Genomic DNA, 19,448 nt, shown 5'->3' on the forward strand with positions numbered 1-19,448 from the left:
GATCCCAGTTCCGAGGACAACTTCCCGTTTCTGCGCTGGGTTTCTTTAGGACGGTGGTTCTCAAACTTTTGCACTCGTGACCTCTTTCACATAGCAAGCTGTGGACTAAGCAGGACCCACAGCATCCTACCAAGCTGATTCCAGGACTGGGGTCCTCTATAGGGTTTCACCTTCTGGCCTAGCAACGGCTGGCAGGTTCATAGAATCATAGAATCTCAGGGTTGGAAGGGACCTCAGGAGGTATCTAGTCCAACCCCCTGCTCAAAGCAGGACCAAACACAACTAAATCATGCCAACCAGGGCTTTGTCAAGCCTGACCTTCAAAAAAAAAAAAGTACTAGCACCTCAGTCACTGTAGACCCACTTTAAGACCTGTGGTTTCTCATGCCCAGACAGTAATGGAGGCAGAGTCAAACAGGCCGATGGCAGCCTTCACTCCTGGTGCCCTTTACTATTGCTGCTGATCAAATCTGTGAAGAGAAGACAAATTCTCTGACTCAGCCCCTCGCTGACAGAAGCGATCAGGACAGCCCACCTGACCCGGAATGCCTACAGGACATTACCCAGTGATATTCCTAGACGTGTAGGACAGGAAGGGGTCCTCAATGAGTCATCTAGTCCAGTTCCCTAAACTCAAAGCAGGAGGAAGTGATCACTAGACCATCCCTGACAGGTGCGGGTCTAATGTTGTTCCTAAGACGTGCCAATGATTTTTGAAAAGTGTCAGCAGGTCAACTTTGCACCTTGGTAGAGGAACATGGGAACCACCAGACTGGATGAGAGCCGGGTCCATCGAGCCCAGTAGCCAGTCTCCAGCAGTGGCCAGCACCAGATGCTTCAGAAGAAGCTGTGAGAATCTCTCCTGAGGGGATATGGGATAATCTTCCCCTCACACCCTGCATCCCATCCTTATCTCTAACAGAGATTGGCTTAAACCCCAAGCCATGGGGGTCACTCTCCTTTACAAAATGTGTGTGGTCATTAGGTCTGGTAACTCTGGATATTTTTGATACCCAGCTAAATGCCCAATCCCCTTTTTTAAGTTGCTAATGTCTTGACCTCATTTAATCCTGCAGCAGTGAGTTCCACAGTTTAATTATGTGTTGTAGATAAAATTATTTCCTTGTATCGGTTTTTATTTGTCATATTTGACTTTCCGTGCATGTCCCTTGTTCTTCTGTAATGAGAAGAAGAGCAGCTCCTGATTTCTCCGCTCTATCCCGTCTACTGTCTTACATATACACATAGAGCGAGACAAGCTGGGGGTGGCGGGAAATATCTTTTATTGGACCAACTTCTGGTGGAGAGTGGGACAAGCTTTCGAGCTACATAGAGCAGTTCTTCAGGTGTGGGAAAGGTACTGAGAGTGTCCCAGCTAAATACAAGGTGGAACAGACAGTTTAGCATGAGCAGTTCACACCCATTCGAAGGGACCATTCACGGTGACCAGGCCGACAGAAGTTGGTCCAGGAAAAGATATTCCCTCCCATACCTTGTCTCTGTAATATCCCGGGACGGACAGGGCTACAGTGACACGGCACACACACAAATAGGTTTTCAGGATGGTTGGACTAAGTGAGACTAAAGACGGTCTCTCAGGGGTCCCAGAACTGTGAGTCACCTCGTTACCCCCTGACTCAGTGAGAGGGCGTCTCTCTTGTGCTGGCTGGGACACCCCCTGCCCATCAGCCACTCAGGCACCTTCCTCTGGGCTAGGCCAGCCCTGACTTCACCTCACAGGTTAACAATAAGGGCACCTCTGCTTCTGAGCCCCTGTGAATCATTCCCCTGCGACATCCAGCCCCTCACACTGGCTACTCAGAGAAATCCAGAATCTCTGCCCCAAAAGGAGCAGCGTATCCCAGTTTACCAGAGTTGCTGTAAATCACCACTCCTATATTACACACGGTGCATGTGAGCACTTATAATCAAATAAAAGTTGGTTTAATTAAGAAGAATGGAGAATTAACTAGAAACAAGAGAGAGGTGGAAACAAATGGTTCCAATAGAACATCACGAAATGAGAGCTTGGGTCAATGGTTTCCTTTCCTAATTAATAAAGTAGGTTCCTCCTTCCCAAAGTTTAGTCTGTTGCAGAGCTAGATAGTTTCACAAGAACCGGGAACCAATTTTTCATGAGAACATCCGCTCACTCCAAGATGTCTCCTCAGTGAAAGGATCCAGAGGTCCTCTCCCCACTCTGTGCTATCCTGAAACAGTCTTTTGTCTCTGTTCACAGGCAGGGCAACCCTCTCTGTTGTCATGTTCCTTCATTGTTTGCATTTGTCTCTGATGGTTTTCCATTGATAATCTTGGGGTGGATCAAGGCTGGAGAACTGAGCTTGGCATTACATACTGGCTAACCAGGATGGGGTGACGACGCCCTCCTGGAATGGCCATGACCCAGACACGCTATGCCGTGGTGACTATCTTCTACTTCAAGTCCATAAAGCTCACTGTCAATAGCAATATGTTATTCCTTAACTATTACCCAGACATGCCTTTTGCAATGGTTATGAAGCTTGAGAAGTTACAAGCTTTCTGCACACACCTTACATGCTATTCTTTATGGATAAATATTCCATAGACTTGTGTGTGGTGTAGTGAGTTTGTCAGGCCTGAGACAAGACCTGTTTGCAAAGAACAGGGAACTCTTTGCCAGGGCCTCAGTGTCAGAAGCATCTTTCTAAATAATGGACAAAAGGAGAAATGATCAGATCAGAGAAGTGAGAGGAGGAAAGGGTTAATCCTCTGCTGCTCTTCGCCACCTGAGGCAGGTCCCTGGGGCTCCGTGCTGGCTCTGAGTCCCTGCTGGGATTCCCAGGGCAGCAGTATAAATATCCCTGTACCTCAGCCCTGGTCAGTGCAGATTCCCTGCCGCCTGCAGCTCCCCGACCCGGTCACAGGCAGAGATTCCTCCTCCCCAGCTGGGGCCAGAGCCTGGTGAGTCGTTTGCATGGATTGAACCTGTGAAGGGGCGAATGGAAACACATGAAACCTAGGAAATGTTTGAACTGGAGTTACATAGAACTGCAGGGGCAGGACAGGAGCCCATGGATGCGTCCCACTGGGGTTGGGATTTGAGGGATTAGGGAGTCTGGGTGGGGTGAAGGGGCAAAGCAGGGAGAGGACAGCCAGAGGGGGAAGCATGTAAAGGGCTGATGGGTGGGCAGCAGAGGTGACACGTGAATGGCCACTGCCTGGTGCCTGCCCACACTCACCAGCCACTGCAGCTCGCAGTGCACAGCCAGTGGGAAAGGGGATGGAGAGTCTGGCCCTGCTGGCCTTTTTTTTTCTTTTTTAATTGGAGATATACCAGTCTCCTAGAATTGGAAGGGACCTTGCAAGGTCAGTGAGTCCAGCCCCCTGCCTTCACTAGCAGGACCAATTTTTGCCCCTGATTCCTAAATGGCCCCCTCAAGAATTGAACTCACAACCCTGGATTTAGCAGGCCAATGCTCAAATCACAGAGCTATCCAGATGGCGCATGGGTTGAGCTGATGGACCAGCAGAAGGAGCATGTTCGCCCCACCACCAGTCTTGCACACCCACCCCCATCGTCACCCACTGGACCTCCCCACTCACCGCTGGTAGGTGGGCATCTGGGAAGCAGGGGTCTGGCCAGCAGCAGGACCTGCTAGTATGGATGGTGGGAGATAGAAAATACAAGACACTTTTCCTGTTTTTAAGAAAAAGTCGGGACACCTGCAGGAGGGCTTAAATACGGGACTGTCCCTTTAAAAACAGGACGTCTGGTCCCCCTACACCTACTGCAGCTGTAGTTCTCTGGAGCAGAGCTACCAGCTCGGCCAGGCTTAAAATGCTGCGTCCGCACAGCTGCACCGCTGTGGTGCGTTAGTGGAGACGTTCTGCGCTGATGGGGGAGAGCTCCCCGGTAGCATAGTTAATCCTCCTCCCCGAGAGGCTGTAGCTATGTCTACATGGGGATTAGGTCGGTGTAACTATGGCACTCAGGAGTAACCCTGAGCAACGTAGTTATCCCAATATAGGTCTATGTTGTGGACCAGACCTTAACTGAGATTGACTTCACATAGTCAAATCGTGGAAAAACTTGCAACTTTACTCAGGTGAATATTTTCATAAAAATCAATGGGAATTGCTCGTGAATGAGTTCACTCTTGGGGTTGAGTGTTGGTCAGGTCAAGGCCTCAGAGCCAGAAGGTTCCAGCAGGGGGATTGTGAATGAAAAGTTCTGCTCTCACCCCATTATAAACTGGGAGTGACTCTGCAGCAGTGAGTGTGAAACCGAGGTAAGGGCCAGAAGAACCAGTCATGTGGCTGCTTTAACTCACTTTCACAGTCACCGCTGGAGCCCTCGGGGTGACTGCAGCAAATGTGTGACGGAGACATTCTGCTGTGGACAGCAACACCAGGAGGGTGCGCCCTGCTTCACCTGGGGCCAGAACCATCCGAACCATCTTCCCTCTTCTGGAATGGAGACGTTCCGTAGCAGGAGAGTTGAAATGGTTCCTAGTTGGGGAGCGTTACCTAATGGTCATGGCTGAAACTCCTGACTGCCAAGGGGGTTGTGGGGAGGGGAGCCTGGGTCCTCCCACTATACCGGGCTCCGACCCAGGGCCCTTTGTGCTACCAGCAGTCTGGCTGTCCTCCCTAGGCCTCTTGCTCTTGTCCACCACCCCTGGGGTCAGCTTAGTCCAAGGTTTTTCCCCTGGTGGGGAAACCCAAACACCAATGGGTAAGAGGGGGTTACCTGGCTCCTTGCTCAATTTGGAACATGTAGGGCTGGAGAGACGGGTACCAGCGCATCAGGCGGTTTTGTGTCCTTCATGGCATTTAGCCATCTTAACAGAACAGGGTCGGTGATGAGCTTGAATGGGTTTTCCAGGAGATCGTATTGGAGAGAGTCTATGGTCCTTTTCACTGCCAGGCCCTCCTTCTCTGTGACAGAGTAGACTCGTTCTTGTGGGAACAGCTTGCAGCTCAAATAGAGCACTGGGTGTTCCTCCTCCTTTATTTCCCAAGATAAAACAGTGCCCTGTCCCATATCAGAAGCATCTGTCTACGAAATTAATTCTTTGGAGAAGTCCAGACTCAATAGGACCGGTTCTGTACAGAGGCGTTCTTTCAATTCTTGAAAGGCCTTTTCACAGGCCTCAGACCAGTGCACGTTCTTGGGGCTGTCGTTTGTGATGAGATCTGTGAGAGGGGCTGCAATCGTCGAGAACCTCGGTACAAACTGAAGGTAGTAGCAAGCAAGTCCCAAAAATCTCCTGACCTGCTTCTTGGTGGTAGGGCATGGGGTGTCTTTGAGGGCCTGGACTTTATCTATCAGGGGCTGGATCTGGCCTTTCCCAAAAAATGTATCCCAGGTAGGTGGTTTCTTCTTTCCTTATTTTACATTTTGCAGGGTTTGCTGTTAGTCCAGTCTATCGCAGGGAACAGAGCACGGCCACCGCTTGAGCCAGATGTTCTTCCCAGGTTCCGCTGTAGGTGACCACATCATCTAAATAGGCTGAGGCATTCAAGTCATGGAGCTGCAACACCTGGTCCATGAGGCGTTAGAGCATTGCGTGCGCTTCATGGAGTCCAAAGGTCATAGTTCAAAACTGGTAGAGGCCAAATGGAGTGGCAAAGGTGTTTCTTTCGTGCGATTCTGGTGTGAGTGGGATTTGCCAATACCAGGGCTGTCAATTAATCACAGTTAACTCATGCGATTAACTTAAAAAAATGAATCACAATTAAACACAGTTTTAATCACACTGATAAATAATAGAATATCAACTGCAATTTATTAAATATTTTGGATGTTATTCCACATTTTCCAATATATTGATTTCAATTACAACACAGATTACAAGTGTACAGTGCTCACTTTATATTATTTTTATTACAAATATTTGCACTGTAAAAGTGGTAAACAAAAGAAATAGTATTTTTCAATTCATCTCATACAAGTACTGCAGTGCAATCTCTTTATTGTGAAGTGCAACTTACAAATGTAGATTTTTTGTTGTTACATAACTGCACTCAAAAACCAAAAAAAGTAAAACTTTAGAGCCTAAAAGTCCACTCCGTCCTACTTCTTGTTCAGCCAATTGTTCAGACAAACAAGTGGGTTTACATTTATGGGACATAATGCTGCCCACTTCTTATTTACAATGTCACCTGAAAGTGAGAACATACGTTCTCATGACACTTTTGTAGCTGGTATTGCAAGGTATTTATGTTCCAGATAGGCTAAACATTCATGGCCACCATTCCAGAGGAAATGCTTCCATGCTGATGACGCTTGTTAAAAAATAATATGTTAATTAAATTTGTGACTGAACTCCTTCGGGGAGAATTGTATGTCCCCTGCTCTGTGTTTTACCCAAATTCTGCCATATATTTCATGTTATAGCAGTCTGGGATGATGACCCCACATGTTGTTTGTTTTAAGAACACTTTCACTTCAGATTTGACAAAACACAAAGAAGGTATCAATGTGAGCTTTCTAAAGATAGCTACAGCACTCGACCCAAGAATCTGAAGTGCCTTCCAAAATCTGATTGGGATGGGGTGCGGAGCATGCTTTCAGAAGTCTTAAAAGAGCAATGCTCCAACATAGAAACTACAGAGCCCAAACCACCAGTGGTTTGAGCATTGGCCTGCTAAACCCAGCGTTGTGAGTTCAATCCTTGAGGGGGCCACTTAGGGATCTGGGGCAAAAATTGGTCCTGCTAGTGAAGGCAGGGGGCTGGACTTGATGATGTTTCAAGGTCTCTTCCAGTTCTAGGAGATTGGTATATCTCCAATTATTATATTAAAAAAGAAAATCAACCTTCTTGTGGTGGCATCTGACTCAGATGATGAAAATGAACATGTATTGGTCTGCACTGCTTTGGATTGTTATCAAGCAGAACACATCATCAGTATGGATGCATGTCCCCTGGAAAGGTGTTTGAAGCATGAAGGAACATATGAATCTTTAGCACATCTGGCACATAAATATCTTGCGATGCTTTCGACAAAAATGCCAGGCGAATGCCTGTTCTCACTTTCAGGTGATATTGTAAACAAGAAGCTGGCCACATTATCTCCTGCAAATGTAAACAAACTTGTTTGTCTGAGCGATTGGCTGAACAAGAAATAGGACTGAGTGGACTTGTAGGCTCTAAAGTTTTACATTACTTTATTTTTAATGCATTTTTTGTACATAATTCTACATTTGTAAATTCAACTTTCAAGATAAAGCGATTGCACTGTAGTACTTATATTAAGTGAATTGAAAAATACTATTCCTTTAATTTTTACAGTGCAAATATTTATAATAAAAATAAATAGAAAGTGAGCACCGTATACTTTGTATTCTGTGTTGTAATTGAAATCAATATATTTGAAAACGTGGAAAACATTAAAAAATATTTATATAAATAGAATTCTATTATTGTTTAACAGTGTGTATAATTGCGATAATTTTTTTAAATCACTTAACAGCCCTAGCCAATACCTCTTTGTTAAATCTAAGGTTGTGATATACTGAGCTTCTCCCACCTGGTCTAGTAGTTCATCCACATGGGGTATGGGGTAGGCGTCAAATTTGGAAATCGCATTAACCTTCCTGAAGTCAATGCAGAACTGGTCAGTGCCATCCAGCTTTGGGACGAAAAAAACAGGGCTTTGCCACTCGCTTAGGGTTCCTCAATGATCCCAAGCTCCAACATGGTCTGGGCTTCCTGTTTTACCACCTCACACACGTTCCAGGGAAGTGACCAGAGATTCTTCTGGACAATCTGTCCAGGTTCAGTCTGGATGTGGTGGTGCGTGAGGTGGGTCCTTCCTGGCTGGGATGAAAACACCATCGGGAAGGCTTTCACTAGGCTCTACACCTGGGCGCTTCGTTCAGGGTGAAGTTGTTCCCCCCCCCCCAATATAGCCTCTTGGGACAGAGCATAAGGCATGTGTGACCCCAGTTCTGGTTCTGGAGAGTACGGGGCGATGAATAAGGTTTCTTGTTCTTTCCTCGCCTTCAGCATGTTGATGTGATAGACCTGGGTGGGCTTCCATTTGTCAGGCTGTCTAACCTAATAATTCACTGGCCCAACTCGGTGTACAGTTTCATAGGGACCTTTCCACTTGGCCAGTAGTTTAGACTCCATACTCGGGAGCAGAAGGAGGACCCGATCGCCTGGCTTGAAAGTGCGTACCCGTGCTCCCTTGTTAGAGGAGCCTTCCTGCGTCTCTTGGGCAGTGAGGAGGTTGTCTTTAGCCAAAGCTCCCAAAGTCTCAAGTCTCCCTCTGAGTCTCAACACATATTGTAGGACATTCTGAGTTGTCGGAGTTTGTCCTTCCCACATCTCCCGGACCAGGTCGAGGATTCCCCGGGGACATCTCTCATACAAGAGCTCGAATGGAGAAAAGCTCATAGAGTATTGTGGGACTTCCCAAATGGCAAACGGCGGGGGGTGGGAATCAGTTGATCCCAGTGATGCAGGTCCTCTGGCATAAATCTTTTCAGAATCTGCTTCAGGGTTAGGTTGAAGGGTTCAACCAGGACATCCGTTTGTAGGTGAGAAACTGAGGTATGGAGGCTCCTTATTTTCAGAAGATCACAGACGTGTTTCATCAAGCAGGATGTAAAGTTCGTGCCTTGGTCGGTGAGAATCTCCTTGGGAACTCGTACACGAGCAAAGACTGTCAATAGTTCTGTGGCAATCATCTTCACATTGGTGTTACATAGTGGGATTGCCTCAGGATAGCGAGTAGCATAATCGACTATCACAAATAGGTGTTTGTATCCAGCGGCACATTTCTCCAGGGAACCGACAAAATCTATACCAATGCATTCAAAGGGGACATTGTTAACCGGGAGAGGGATGAGGGGGCTTTCACCCCACTTTTGGGCCCGACTAGCTGCCATTCAGGGCAGGAGTTGCAGAAGTTTTTAACTTCTTGATGTACGCCAGTTCAGAAGAAACTGTCTAAGATCCGGGCCAGGGTCTTCCGTCCAAGATGGCTTGCAGATGGGATGGCGTGGGCCAATCACATGACTTCTTGCCGATGCTGCTGAGGGACAAAGAGTTGTGAATTGATTTCCCCTATCCAATGGTCCTTTTCCAGCCAAAATTGTCATTCCTCCTGGAGCTCAAGGTGGGGGTATTGAGCAGCCCAGTGGGGATCTACAACCTCGCCCTTAACCACTCGGAGTTGTTCATATGCATGGCTCAAGGTCTCATCTTCCCTCTGGTTCTTCACAAAATCAGTCTCTCGGGTCAGGAACTCCCTCTACCAGAGCGGGATTTATACCATCTGCTCCCTAGGAGGATCTTCCTGCAACACTTCGTCTTGGCTGGAACCCCTACCCAGGATCCTGCTCCTCGCCTACTCCAGCCAGTGTCACGGGCTGGGGTTCCCTGCCTATCCTGGCTCTCTCAGGCACTTCCTCCGGGTTCTCGGGATCGGCTCTACATCCCCTCTATATGTCGGAGAAGTGCTCCCAATCCCAAGATAACAGAGTAGGCTACGGTTGAGGCTAGCCCTACTAGAGGGGGTTTGTGTTCTTCCTATGTTGACCTCAACCCAGGCACTGGGATAGGGCTTAATATCCCCATGAATGCACTGCAGGAGGATGGTCTCCCCGGGAGCTTCAGGGTTGGGGACCAAGTTGTCCTGGACCAGGGTTTGCCCACACCCAGAGATTACTAAACTTATTATCTAAACTTATTACTAAACTTATTATCTAAACTTGGTCCCATTTATTTGTACCAGAATTGTTACCTTTTCTGGGGTGCGCTCCTGGACATGGCTCTCTGCCATCCATACTTGCCCATATCTGCACTTCATATAGGAGCATTCCTGATAATGGTGGCCCTGATGCCCACAGGAGAAACAGATTCCCATGGTTGCCCTGGAGCTTCTGGTTGGGAACAGAGCCTCTGGGTATGTCTTCCCCCAGATACTTGGCCCCCTTGCCCTTCCTGGCCTTTGGGCGGGGAAGTCTCTTGGGAACCCCAGGTTCTATGCTCGGGCTGAGGTCGGAAGGCCTAGGGCGTCTCCTGGGCTCCCAGCCCCTGGCTTGAGGGCTGGTTGGGCTCCTGGTAGGCTGGGGACTTGGGGAGCACCCTGTCTAGATTTTGTCTCCTCTAATTGGCTTCCCCCTTCTGTCAGGGGTTCTCTTTGGCGTCAAACAATGGCTCAGATGTGCAAGTTAGAGCTGTCTCAGCTGCCAGATAGTTTTCCATCAGTTGCACGGCATCGGTAAGTGACTCTGGTCAATGTCTCAGCACCCAGTCCCTACTCCATTTTGGGAGGATTTGGGCAAACTGCTACACCAGGATGAGTGCCACCACCCATACTCCGGTCTGCTCCTCTGACTTTAGCCAACTCCAACATAGGTTTTGCAGTTTCTGAGTGATAACCCAGGGTCGGGCCCCTGGAGGGTACCTCTGGTAGAAGGTCTCCTCAGTAATGTCGAGGTAGTCCAAGATGGCCGCTCTGACATGAGGGTAGTCTTGGAAGCTCTCTGCATCCAGTCCTTGGTATGCGGCCTGCGCTGGCCCTGTCAGGTGGGGCACCAGCAGGATGGCCTGCTGGTCAGGGAGCCATTAGGCAGCCGTCAGCACCCACTCAAGTGTTGTCAGAAAAGCCTTAGGGTCATCCTCAAGGCCAACCTTCGTGAGCTTCATGGCTACCGGCAGGTCTCTAGGGCTTGGGCCCTGGCACCCTGATGGAGAAGCTCCGGGGGACCCCTGGGGCCGCATTAATGCCACAACTTGTTGAACTGTCCTGTTGCTGGGCCCCTAAGTCAGTTGCTCTTACTGGGTGGCCATGTGGTGCAGGAGCTGTTGCTGTTACTACTGTTGGGCTGCCTGCTGATGCTGTTTCTCAGTCATCCACTTCAGCAACTGTTGCGACTCCATCTCCGCTGGCCAACCAGCCCACATTATTCTACATCAGGCGGTTTGGCCACCGAGGTCAGTCAGTCTCCCCTTATCTCAGGGGTGAGGCTGGCTGAGCCCAAAATAATCCCTCAACCCCTTGTTGCCTAGTGTGAGATTTTTACACCTCATCACAAGAATGTTTCTGGGTTTATGGTCACACACAACAGGTAGCTGTCACACAATGAAGTTTTTGATGGTATCTTTGATTCCCTCAACAAATACATTCCAGTCCTAGCTGACACTCAATTTCTCACTGATTTTCTCTTTTGCTGTTAGTTACTGGAAAATGAATAGAAGATCCATGTGATGGTACATGATGCCAGCTGACAATCACACTGTTTTTGACCCTGCAACTTACATCCTGACCGGCATCCCGGGTACAGAGGAGTCTCATGTCTGGATCTCCATCTCCTTCTGTCTGATGTACGTTGTGACACTTTTTGGGAACTCTCTCCTACTATTCATCATACTAACAGAACGAAGCCTCCATGAGCCCATGTATCTATTCATGTCCATGCTGGCTGCTGCTGATCTGCTGTTATCTACCACGGCAGTGCCCAAGATGCTGGCTGTATTCTGGTTTAGAGCGGGAGAAATTTCTTTTGCTGCCTGCCTGACGCAGATGTTCTTCATCCATGTCAGTTTTATGGCCGAGTCGGCCATTCTGCTGGCCATGGCCTTTGATCGGTACGTTGCCATCTGTGACCCCCTGAGATACACCATCATGCTAACCAAGTCTGTGATTGGGAAGATGGGGCTGGCAGTTGTCACAAGAAGTTTCTGTACAATTTTCCCTCTCATCTTTCTTGTGAAGCGGCTGAATTTCTGCAGAACCAACCTCCTGCCTCACAACTATTGTGACTACATGGCCATAGCCCGGCTGGCCTGCGACGACATCACAGTCCACTTCTGGTATGGCATAGCTTTGGCTATTTTTGTAATCGGCTTGGATGCTGTGCTCATTGCTGTATCTTATGGACTGATCCTCAGGGCCGTCTTCCGGCTCCCCTCCAAGGACGCCCGGCTCAAGGCTCTCCACACCTGTGGCTCCCATGTCTGTGTCATACTGATGTTCTACGTGCCATCCCTTTTCTCCTATTTTGCACACCGATTTGGGCACATCATCCCAGGTTATATTCTCAACCTATTGGCCAACCTCTATGTGCTCATTCCCCCCATGTTAAACCCCATTGTTTATGGGGTGACAACAAAAGAGATCCTGAAACGGGTGATCAATGTCTTTTATCGATGCTGCAGCAGAAGCTCCGTGCCGAGCTAAAGGAGCAATAGAAAATGCTTTGGGACGTGGAAATTAAAGCCAGGTTTTCATTGGAACTCTAGGGGTGTTTTAACTATGTACTTCCACTGTGTGAGCTCGAAAGCTGGTCTCTCTCATCAACAGAATTTGGGTACAACACCGCTCACTTCCACAAAAGGCAGCCAGACTGAATGAGTCTCTGTTCTAAAATGAAGGGAAACAACAAAACAAGAAAGCACAAATGTAAAATCACCCTGCGAGAGAGCACGGTGTGTGCATCTCCTCTGTGAGAAGCTGCATCTGAGCTGCACTTTTCATGGCAATGGAAAGCAGCAGCCAAGGAGGACATGTCATACACCAATGGGAAATGCACTGGACTGCACATTGGGAGACAGGGGCTCTAGTCTTGGTTCTCCCTCCAACCTGCTGTGTCACCTTGGGTTCGTTTCTTTCCTCCTTAATTTCCTCATTCGCAAAGTGAGCACACTTTGGGGCCAGCATGGAAGTCAGGATCAAGTCCCCTCAGGGAGACAGCACAGGGATTGCATGGCCCTTCTCCGCACAGCCCAGAACCCGAGCAGGGCTGGCTTTGACTGTGTCATCATGGGCCTCCTCGACCTGGAGATCCACCCCATGAGGACATGGCTCGGGCAGCACAGACCCCCACACACCACCCCACAGCAAACACGGTGATTCATAATGTTTAAGGCCAGAAGGAACCACAGTCTGACCTCCTGTATAACACAGGCCCTAGAATTATACCCAGTCACCCCAGTATTGAACCCAATAACTTGTTTTTAGTTACAGCAACTTCCTGCTCAAACTCCTAAATAGACTCATAGACTCATAGACTTTAAGGTCAGAAGGGACCATTATGATCATCTAATCTGACCTCCTGCACAATGCAGGCCACAGAATCCCACCCATCCACTTCTATAACAAACCCCTAGCCTATGTCTGAGTTATCAAAGTCCCCAAATTGCGGTTTGAAGACCTCAAGCTGCAGAGAATCCTCCAGCAAGTGACCCGTGCCCCATGCTGCAGAGGAAGGCGAAAAACCTCCAGGGCCTCTGCCAATCTGCCCTGGAGGAAAATTCCTTCCCGACCCCAAATATGGCGATCAGTTAAACCCTGAGCATGTGGGCAAGACTCACCAGCCAGCACCCAGGAAAGAATTCTCTGTAGTAACTCACATCCCACCCCATCTAACATCCCATCACAGACCACTGGGCATACTTACCTGCTGATAATCAAAGATCAGTTGCCAAATTAATTGCCAAAATTAGGCTATCCCATCATACCATCCCCTTCTCAGGGTCTCAGCTTTGCCGGACTCAGTCCCCCATTCCGTAGCCAAGGCCTGCGTCCCATGGGGCTTGCGTTTGGCTACCTTACGGTACATTTTGCATGGATGGGCCCGGCTTCCCCAGGCTGATCTCGCTCTGTTCCCTACCTAGCTGGGTTTGTGGGCGTGGCTGGCAGGAGAGAGATCAGGGGGTGCTGTGGCCTGGTTTCGTGGGCAAGGGGCTCATTTGCACGTGCTCTCTGGTTCCCCCCAGCCATGGGAAAAGGAGAGTATAATCCTGTGTCTGCGATAGATTTGTTTCACCCCATGCTAAAAGCATGTTTTGGCACTGAGGATAACCTGCCAATTCCTCCTGGGGCTTGGAGGCTTGTTTAACCTGCTAACATCACAAAAATGCTGCAGGAATATTTTTTTTCCTTTTTACCCACCTTCCATTAAGAACATAAGCACATAAGAACGGCCGTACTGGGTCAGACCAAAGGTCCATCTACCCAGTATCCTGTCTGCTGACAGTGGCCAATGCCAGATGCCCCAGAGGGAATGAACAGAACAGGGAATCATCACGTGATCCATCCCATGTTGCACATTCCCAGTTTCTGGCAAACAGAGGCTAGGGACACCATCTCTGCCCATCATGGCTAAAAGCCATTGACGGACCTGTCCTCCATGAGTTTATCTAGTTCCTTTTTTATCCACTTCCTTATTTACTTTTTCAACACCAGTCATGATTTCATAGGCCTCTATCATATTTCCCCTGAGTCTTCTCTTTTCCAAGCTGAAAGGTCCCTGTCTTATTACTCTCTCCTCATACGGCAGCTGTTGAGAAGAAATGTCTCCGAAAAGCAAAGAACAGCCTGTACGGGGTCAGACCACCTGTTCATTTAGTCCAGCATCCTGTCTCCAGCAGTGGCTTATACCACAGATTCAGGGGGGTGAACAGAATAGGGCAGTTATAGAGTGATTCATCCCCTGTCCTCCGGCCCCAGCTTCTGTCATTCAGAGGTTTAGAGTCAGCCTGACCGTCTTGGCTAATAGCCATTGATGGATCGATCCTCCATGGACTGATCTAATTCTTTTTTGATCCCAGTTATACATGTGGCTAGTTCTGTTTTGAACCCAGCTGTACTTTTGGCCATCACTACAGCCCCAGCAATGAGTTCCACAGGATACCTCTGTGTTGCATGAAAAGATACGTCCTCTTGTTTGTATTAAATCTGCTGCCTATTAAATTCACCAGGTAACCCCTGGTTTTTGTATTGTGTGAAAAAGTAAATAACATTTCTCTATTCACTTTCTCCACACCGGTCATGATTTTATAGACCTCTGTCATATTCCCCCTTAGTCGTCTCTTTGCTAAGATGAACAGTCCAAATCTTTTTAGTCTCTCCTCACATGGAAACCATTCTAGACCCTTAATCATCTTTGTTGCCCTTCTCTGACCTTTTCCAGATGATACATGTCCTTTTTGATATGGGGCAACCAGACCTGCACACACTATTGAAGGTGTGGCTGTACCATGGATTTATATAGTGGCAGTATAACATTTTCTATCCATTTCCTAATGATTCTTAACGATCTATTAGCCTTTTTGACCACTGCTGTGCACAGAGCAGAAGTTTTCAGAGAACTGTCCACGGTGACTCCAAAATCTCTTTTTTGGGTGTTATCAGCTAATCAAGACCCCATCCTTCTATATGTGTAGTTGGGATTATATTTTCTAGCGTGCATCATTTTGCACTTATCAGTGCTGAATTTCATCAGCCATTTTGTTGCCCAGTCACCATGTTTTGTGAGATCCTTCTGTAACCAATCACAGTCTGCTTTGGACTTAACTATCTTGAATAATTTGAATAATCTTGACATGCATCCGATGAAGTGGGTATACATCCACGAAAGCTCATGCTCTAGTACGTCTGTTAGTCTGTAAGGTGCCACAGGACTCTTTGCTGCTTTTACAGATCCAGACTAACACAGCTACCCCTCTGATACTTGAATAATTTTGTATCCCCTGCAAATGTTGCCACTTCACTGTTCACTGCCTTTCCCTGATCATTAGTGAATATGTTGAATAGGACTGGTCCCAGTACAGACCCTTGGGGGACCCCGCTGTTTACCTCCCTCCATTGTGAAGACTAACCATTTATTCCTACCCTTTGTTTCCTCTCTTTAACCAATTATTGACCCATGAGAGGACCTTCCCTCTTATCCCATGACAGGTTACTTTCCTGAACAGTCTTTGCTGAGGGACCTTGTCAAAGGCTTTCTGAAAGTCCAAGTGCACTATAGCCACTGGATCACCCTTGTCCATATGTTTGTTGACCCCCACAAAGAATTTGAATAGCTTGGGGAGGCATGATTTCCCTTTCTAAAAACCGTGTTAACTCTTCCCCCACACATTGTGTTTATCTTCTAAGGCCACTGGAGATATTTGCTACTAGCAGTTGCAGATGGGCCAGACGCCATTGTAGGCAATCTCAGACCATCCCCTCCATCGACTTATCCAGTTCACTTTTGCTGATGGCTTGGGGCAGGGGAGGGGATGTGTGTCCTGGCCAGAGGCTGCCCACTCTGTGAGTGCGGAGCCAGGCTGGGGAGAGCAGGCAGGACAGGGGCAGGTTTGTACTTCAGTGAACTGGTGTGGCAGTGCTGCCTGTGGGAGCCAGCTGAGGTCACTCAATTAGGGTGAACTGCAAACAGAATGGGGCAGACAAACCCCAAACACTGGTGGATATTCCAGTATTTAGATTTACCAAACCAGCACAAAACAGCTTCTATATTACCATACAGGTTATTCAGAAGTCCAAATGATGCAGTTTCCTTAAAGTACCCAGCCTCAGGCCTCTGTCCAGACACACACGTCAGATATGATGATGATTATTGAAAATCTTATCTCATCATATAAAAGAAAAGGTTCTTCCAACCCCAAGGGATCAGCCACATACCCAGGTTCAATTATAACTTAAATCTTACCCAAAATACACATTATAGTCAATTCTTATTTACTGACCTAAAATTTATTAAAAAAGAAAAGAGAGAGAGTGTTAGTTAAAAGATCAATATACGGGCAGACTTGAATTCAATTCTTGAGGTTCAGATACATAGCAGAGATGAGATTGTAGTTGCCAAAAGTCTTTTTAGAAAGAGTCCATAGGTTACAGTCCAATGTCCATATTCAGGGTGGCTCCAGTCAATGACTAAGAATCTCAATCCTTACGGCTGAAGGTTTCCCCCTCTTGAAACTCAAAGCAAATCTGAGATGAAGCAGTATCGTGTTCTCGGGTTCTTATATATTTCCATCAGCCTTTTGGCCTGAGAAAACATAGGCTTAACTCCTTCGTCCAAACATCCTGGCAATTAGCACAGGGTAATTTATCCATTAAACAGTTCAGATACAGGTTACCACAACCTTCAAAGAGACACATAGATAATAATACTATTTACTCAAATATCTTCCTAAATGTTAATATTTCTTTTTTGATCTTCGAATCAAAGCTATAGCAATAGACAAGACTTGTTTGCTTACATCACAAGACCTGAGCAAACATCTGCCCTTCTACCTCTAACAATGCAGACTTGCATTTCAAAGCTCTATTCATTTACATATTTTCCTAACGAGCCTCCATGAGCCCATGTACATTTTCCTCTCCATGTTAACAGTGGCCGATCTGCTGTTATCGACCACCGCGGTGCCGAAAACCCTGAGTGTTTTCTGGTCTCTCTCCAAGGAGATCTCTTTCAACGGCTGCCTCACCCAGATGTTTTTCATTGATTTTATTTTCATTACCGAGTCGGCCATCCTACTGGCCATGGCCTTTGATTGCTACGTTGCCATCTGTGACCCGCTGCGGTACACAACTGCATTAACACACTCCGTGATCAGGAAGATAGCAGTGGCCGCTCTAACCAGGAGTTTCTGTATAATGTTCCCAGTCGTTTTTCTCCTTAAACGGCTCCACTACTGTGGACATAATATTATGCCTCACTCGTACTGCGAGCACATAGGTGTGGCCACACTGGCCTGTGGGGACATAACAGTCAATATTTGGTACGGTTTAGCAACTGGTTTCCTGTCAGCCGGATTGGATGCTATCTTTATTGCAGTCTCCTACGCTTGCATCCTCTGGTCTCTCTTTAGGTTGCCATCCCAGGGTGTCCACCTCAGAGATGTTCCAGTAAGTTTCTTTTACAGACTAGTCTCCTTCTAGTCTGGGTCCAGCAATCACTCACACCCCCTGGTTACTGTCCTTTGTTCCAGTTTCTTTCAGGTATCTTTGAGGGTAGAGATGCTCTCTTGAGCCAGCTGAAGACCAAATGGAGAGGTCTCCCAGGGACTTAAATAGACTTTCTCTTGTGTGTGGTCCCCCTCCTCTCTCCTATCCAGAATTCAGCTCCAAGATGGAGTTTTGGAGTCACCTGGGCAAGTCACATGTCCATGCATGACTGAGTTCCTTACCAGCCAAGCCACATTCCTGGGAAAGCTCAGGTGTAGATTGGTGTCTCCAAGGTCATTGTTGGCATCAGTGTTTATTGATTGAGCACTTACTGAGAACAGTCTTTTCTCAGGAACCCAACCAACTGCTGCACTGAGGCTACTTAAAATTAAACAAGTACATAGCCAATATTCAAAACTTCAAATACAAAAATGACACATGCATACAAATAGGATGCATATATTCAGTAGATCAGAACCTTCACAGAGATATGTTACACGGCATATGTAGCTTTAGTGGGCTGGTTACCCGCTCCTGCCCTTCGGGGTGGAAAACAGCCCAGGAGAGGGCTGTGGCTGCAGCAAGAAGCCTGGGCTGATTGGGGAAAGCAGGCTCAGCTGGGGCCAAGCCCCAATCAGGCCCAGCTGGCCCCTATAAGAGGCTGGGAGCCAGGAGCCCAGTCAGTCTCCCTCTGCCTATAGAGGGAGAAGGGCCTGGCTGCAGGGGGCTAGACACAGGGTACCTGAGTGGAGCAGGGCTGGGGAAAGGCAGAGGAGCTGGGGAGCTCCTGCCTGGAAAGCCCCAGGCTGCGGCCTAGCATTGGGCTAACAGGTACTGGGGGTTGCAGAGGGCAGCCCAGGGGTAGGCCAAGGCAGCAGGTCCAAACCCAACCTTGCCAGTGATGAGTAGGTGTTGCGTCTCGGTGCCTCTCAGGCGGGCACGGACAGAACCCAGCAATCAATGTGATTGGTAGCAAAGTCATTTATTTCTCTCCAGCATGCTCTTATATACAATTATGGCAAGCAATCAAGCAGTTGCTAATTTGTTAATAAGATACACACAGGCACAGCTATAACGTCATAGGGTAATTATCATCCTGTACAACTTTCTGATTTATTATCCTGTTTACTGCCTGCTGGCAGATGAGAACCAGCCCAAGGCCAGCCCTCACTACACAATTCACAGCCTAATTAGCCCCATCCTTGAAGTCTAAACATTTCGGCTTCTCACATACCCATCTGCCAAATTCCCACATCTGCCCCCTCTATTCAAAAATCAAAAAAGAAAAAAGAAGAAAAAAAAAGGCATTAGCAAAACATTCCCAACTCATAACATCATAACACTACAATCTATCACAAACCAAAATTAACTCTATAAAGCCTACCTATAACCATGCAATCCTTAACATATAACTCCAACAACATCAAACAAAACAAAACAAAATAAAACAAAATAAATGGTGTAAATTCTGCAGGGTTCCCCCCTTTTCTATTGTATACCAACCTGTGACAAATTTCTATTACCAATCCATCCCTCATGTGTCAGGTGATCAAACTGACACTGAGGGGGGGGGGGTCACAGCAGAAAAAACACAACATAAACCACATAAACATCTTAACAACACCACAACAATTCTGGACAGAAAACAAACATCACAAGACAAAACATAGAACACAAAACAAAAATTACATTGTAAAGTAAATGCATGGTACATTAAATGCTGTGCAGCTAGCATCAATTTTCTATAATATCTAAAAAACAAAAGCAAATCT

General features: G+C 47.4%; 1 protein-coding gene across 1 annotated transcript; it reads left to right on the forward strand.

Annotated features, from left to right (window-relative positions):
• Positions 1-11,217: 11,217 nt before the first annotated feature.
• On the forward strand, positions 11,218-12,180 carry LOC123350132 (olfactory receptor 52B2-like). The gene has a single exon (XM_044988533.1). It carries the CDS (start codon positions 11,218-11,220, stop codon positions 12,178-12,180), a length of 963 nt encoding a protein of 320 aa, XP_044844468.1.
• The last annotated feature ends 7,268 nt before the right edge of the window (positions 12,181-19,448 follow it).

Source organism: Mauremys mutica, chromosome 1 (assembly GCF_020497125.1).
Source record: "Mauremys mutica isolate MM-2020 ecotype Southern chromosome 1, ASM2049712v1, whole genome shotgun sequence".
Taxonomy (NCBI): Eukaryota; Metazoa; Chordata; order Testudines; family Geoemydidae; genus Mauremys; species Mauremys mutica.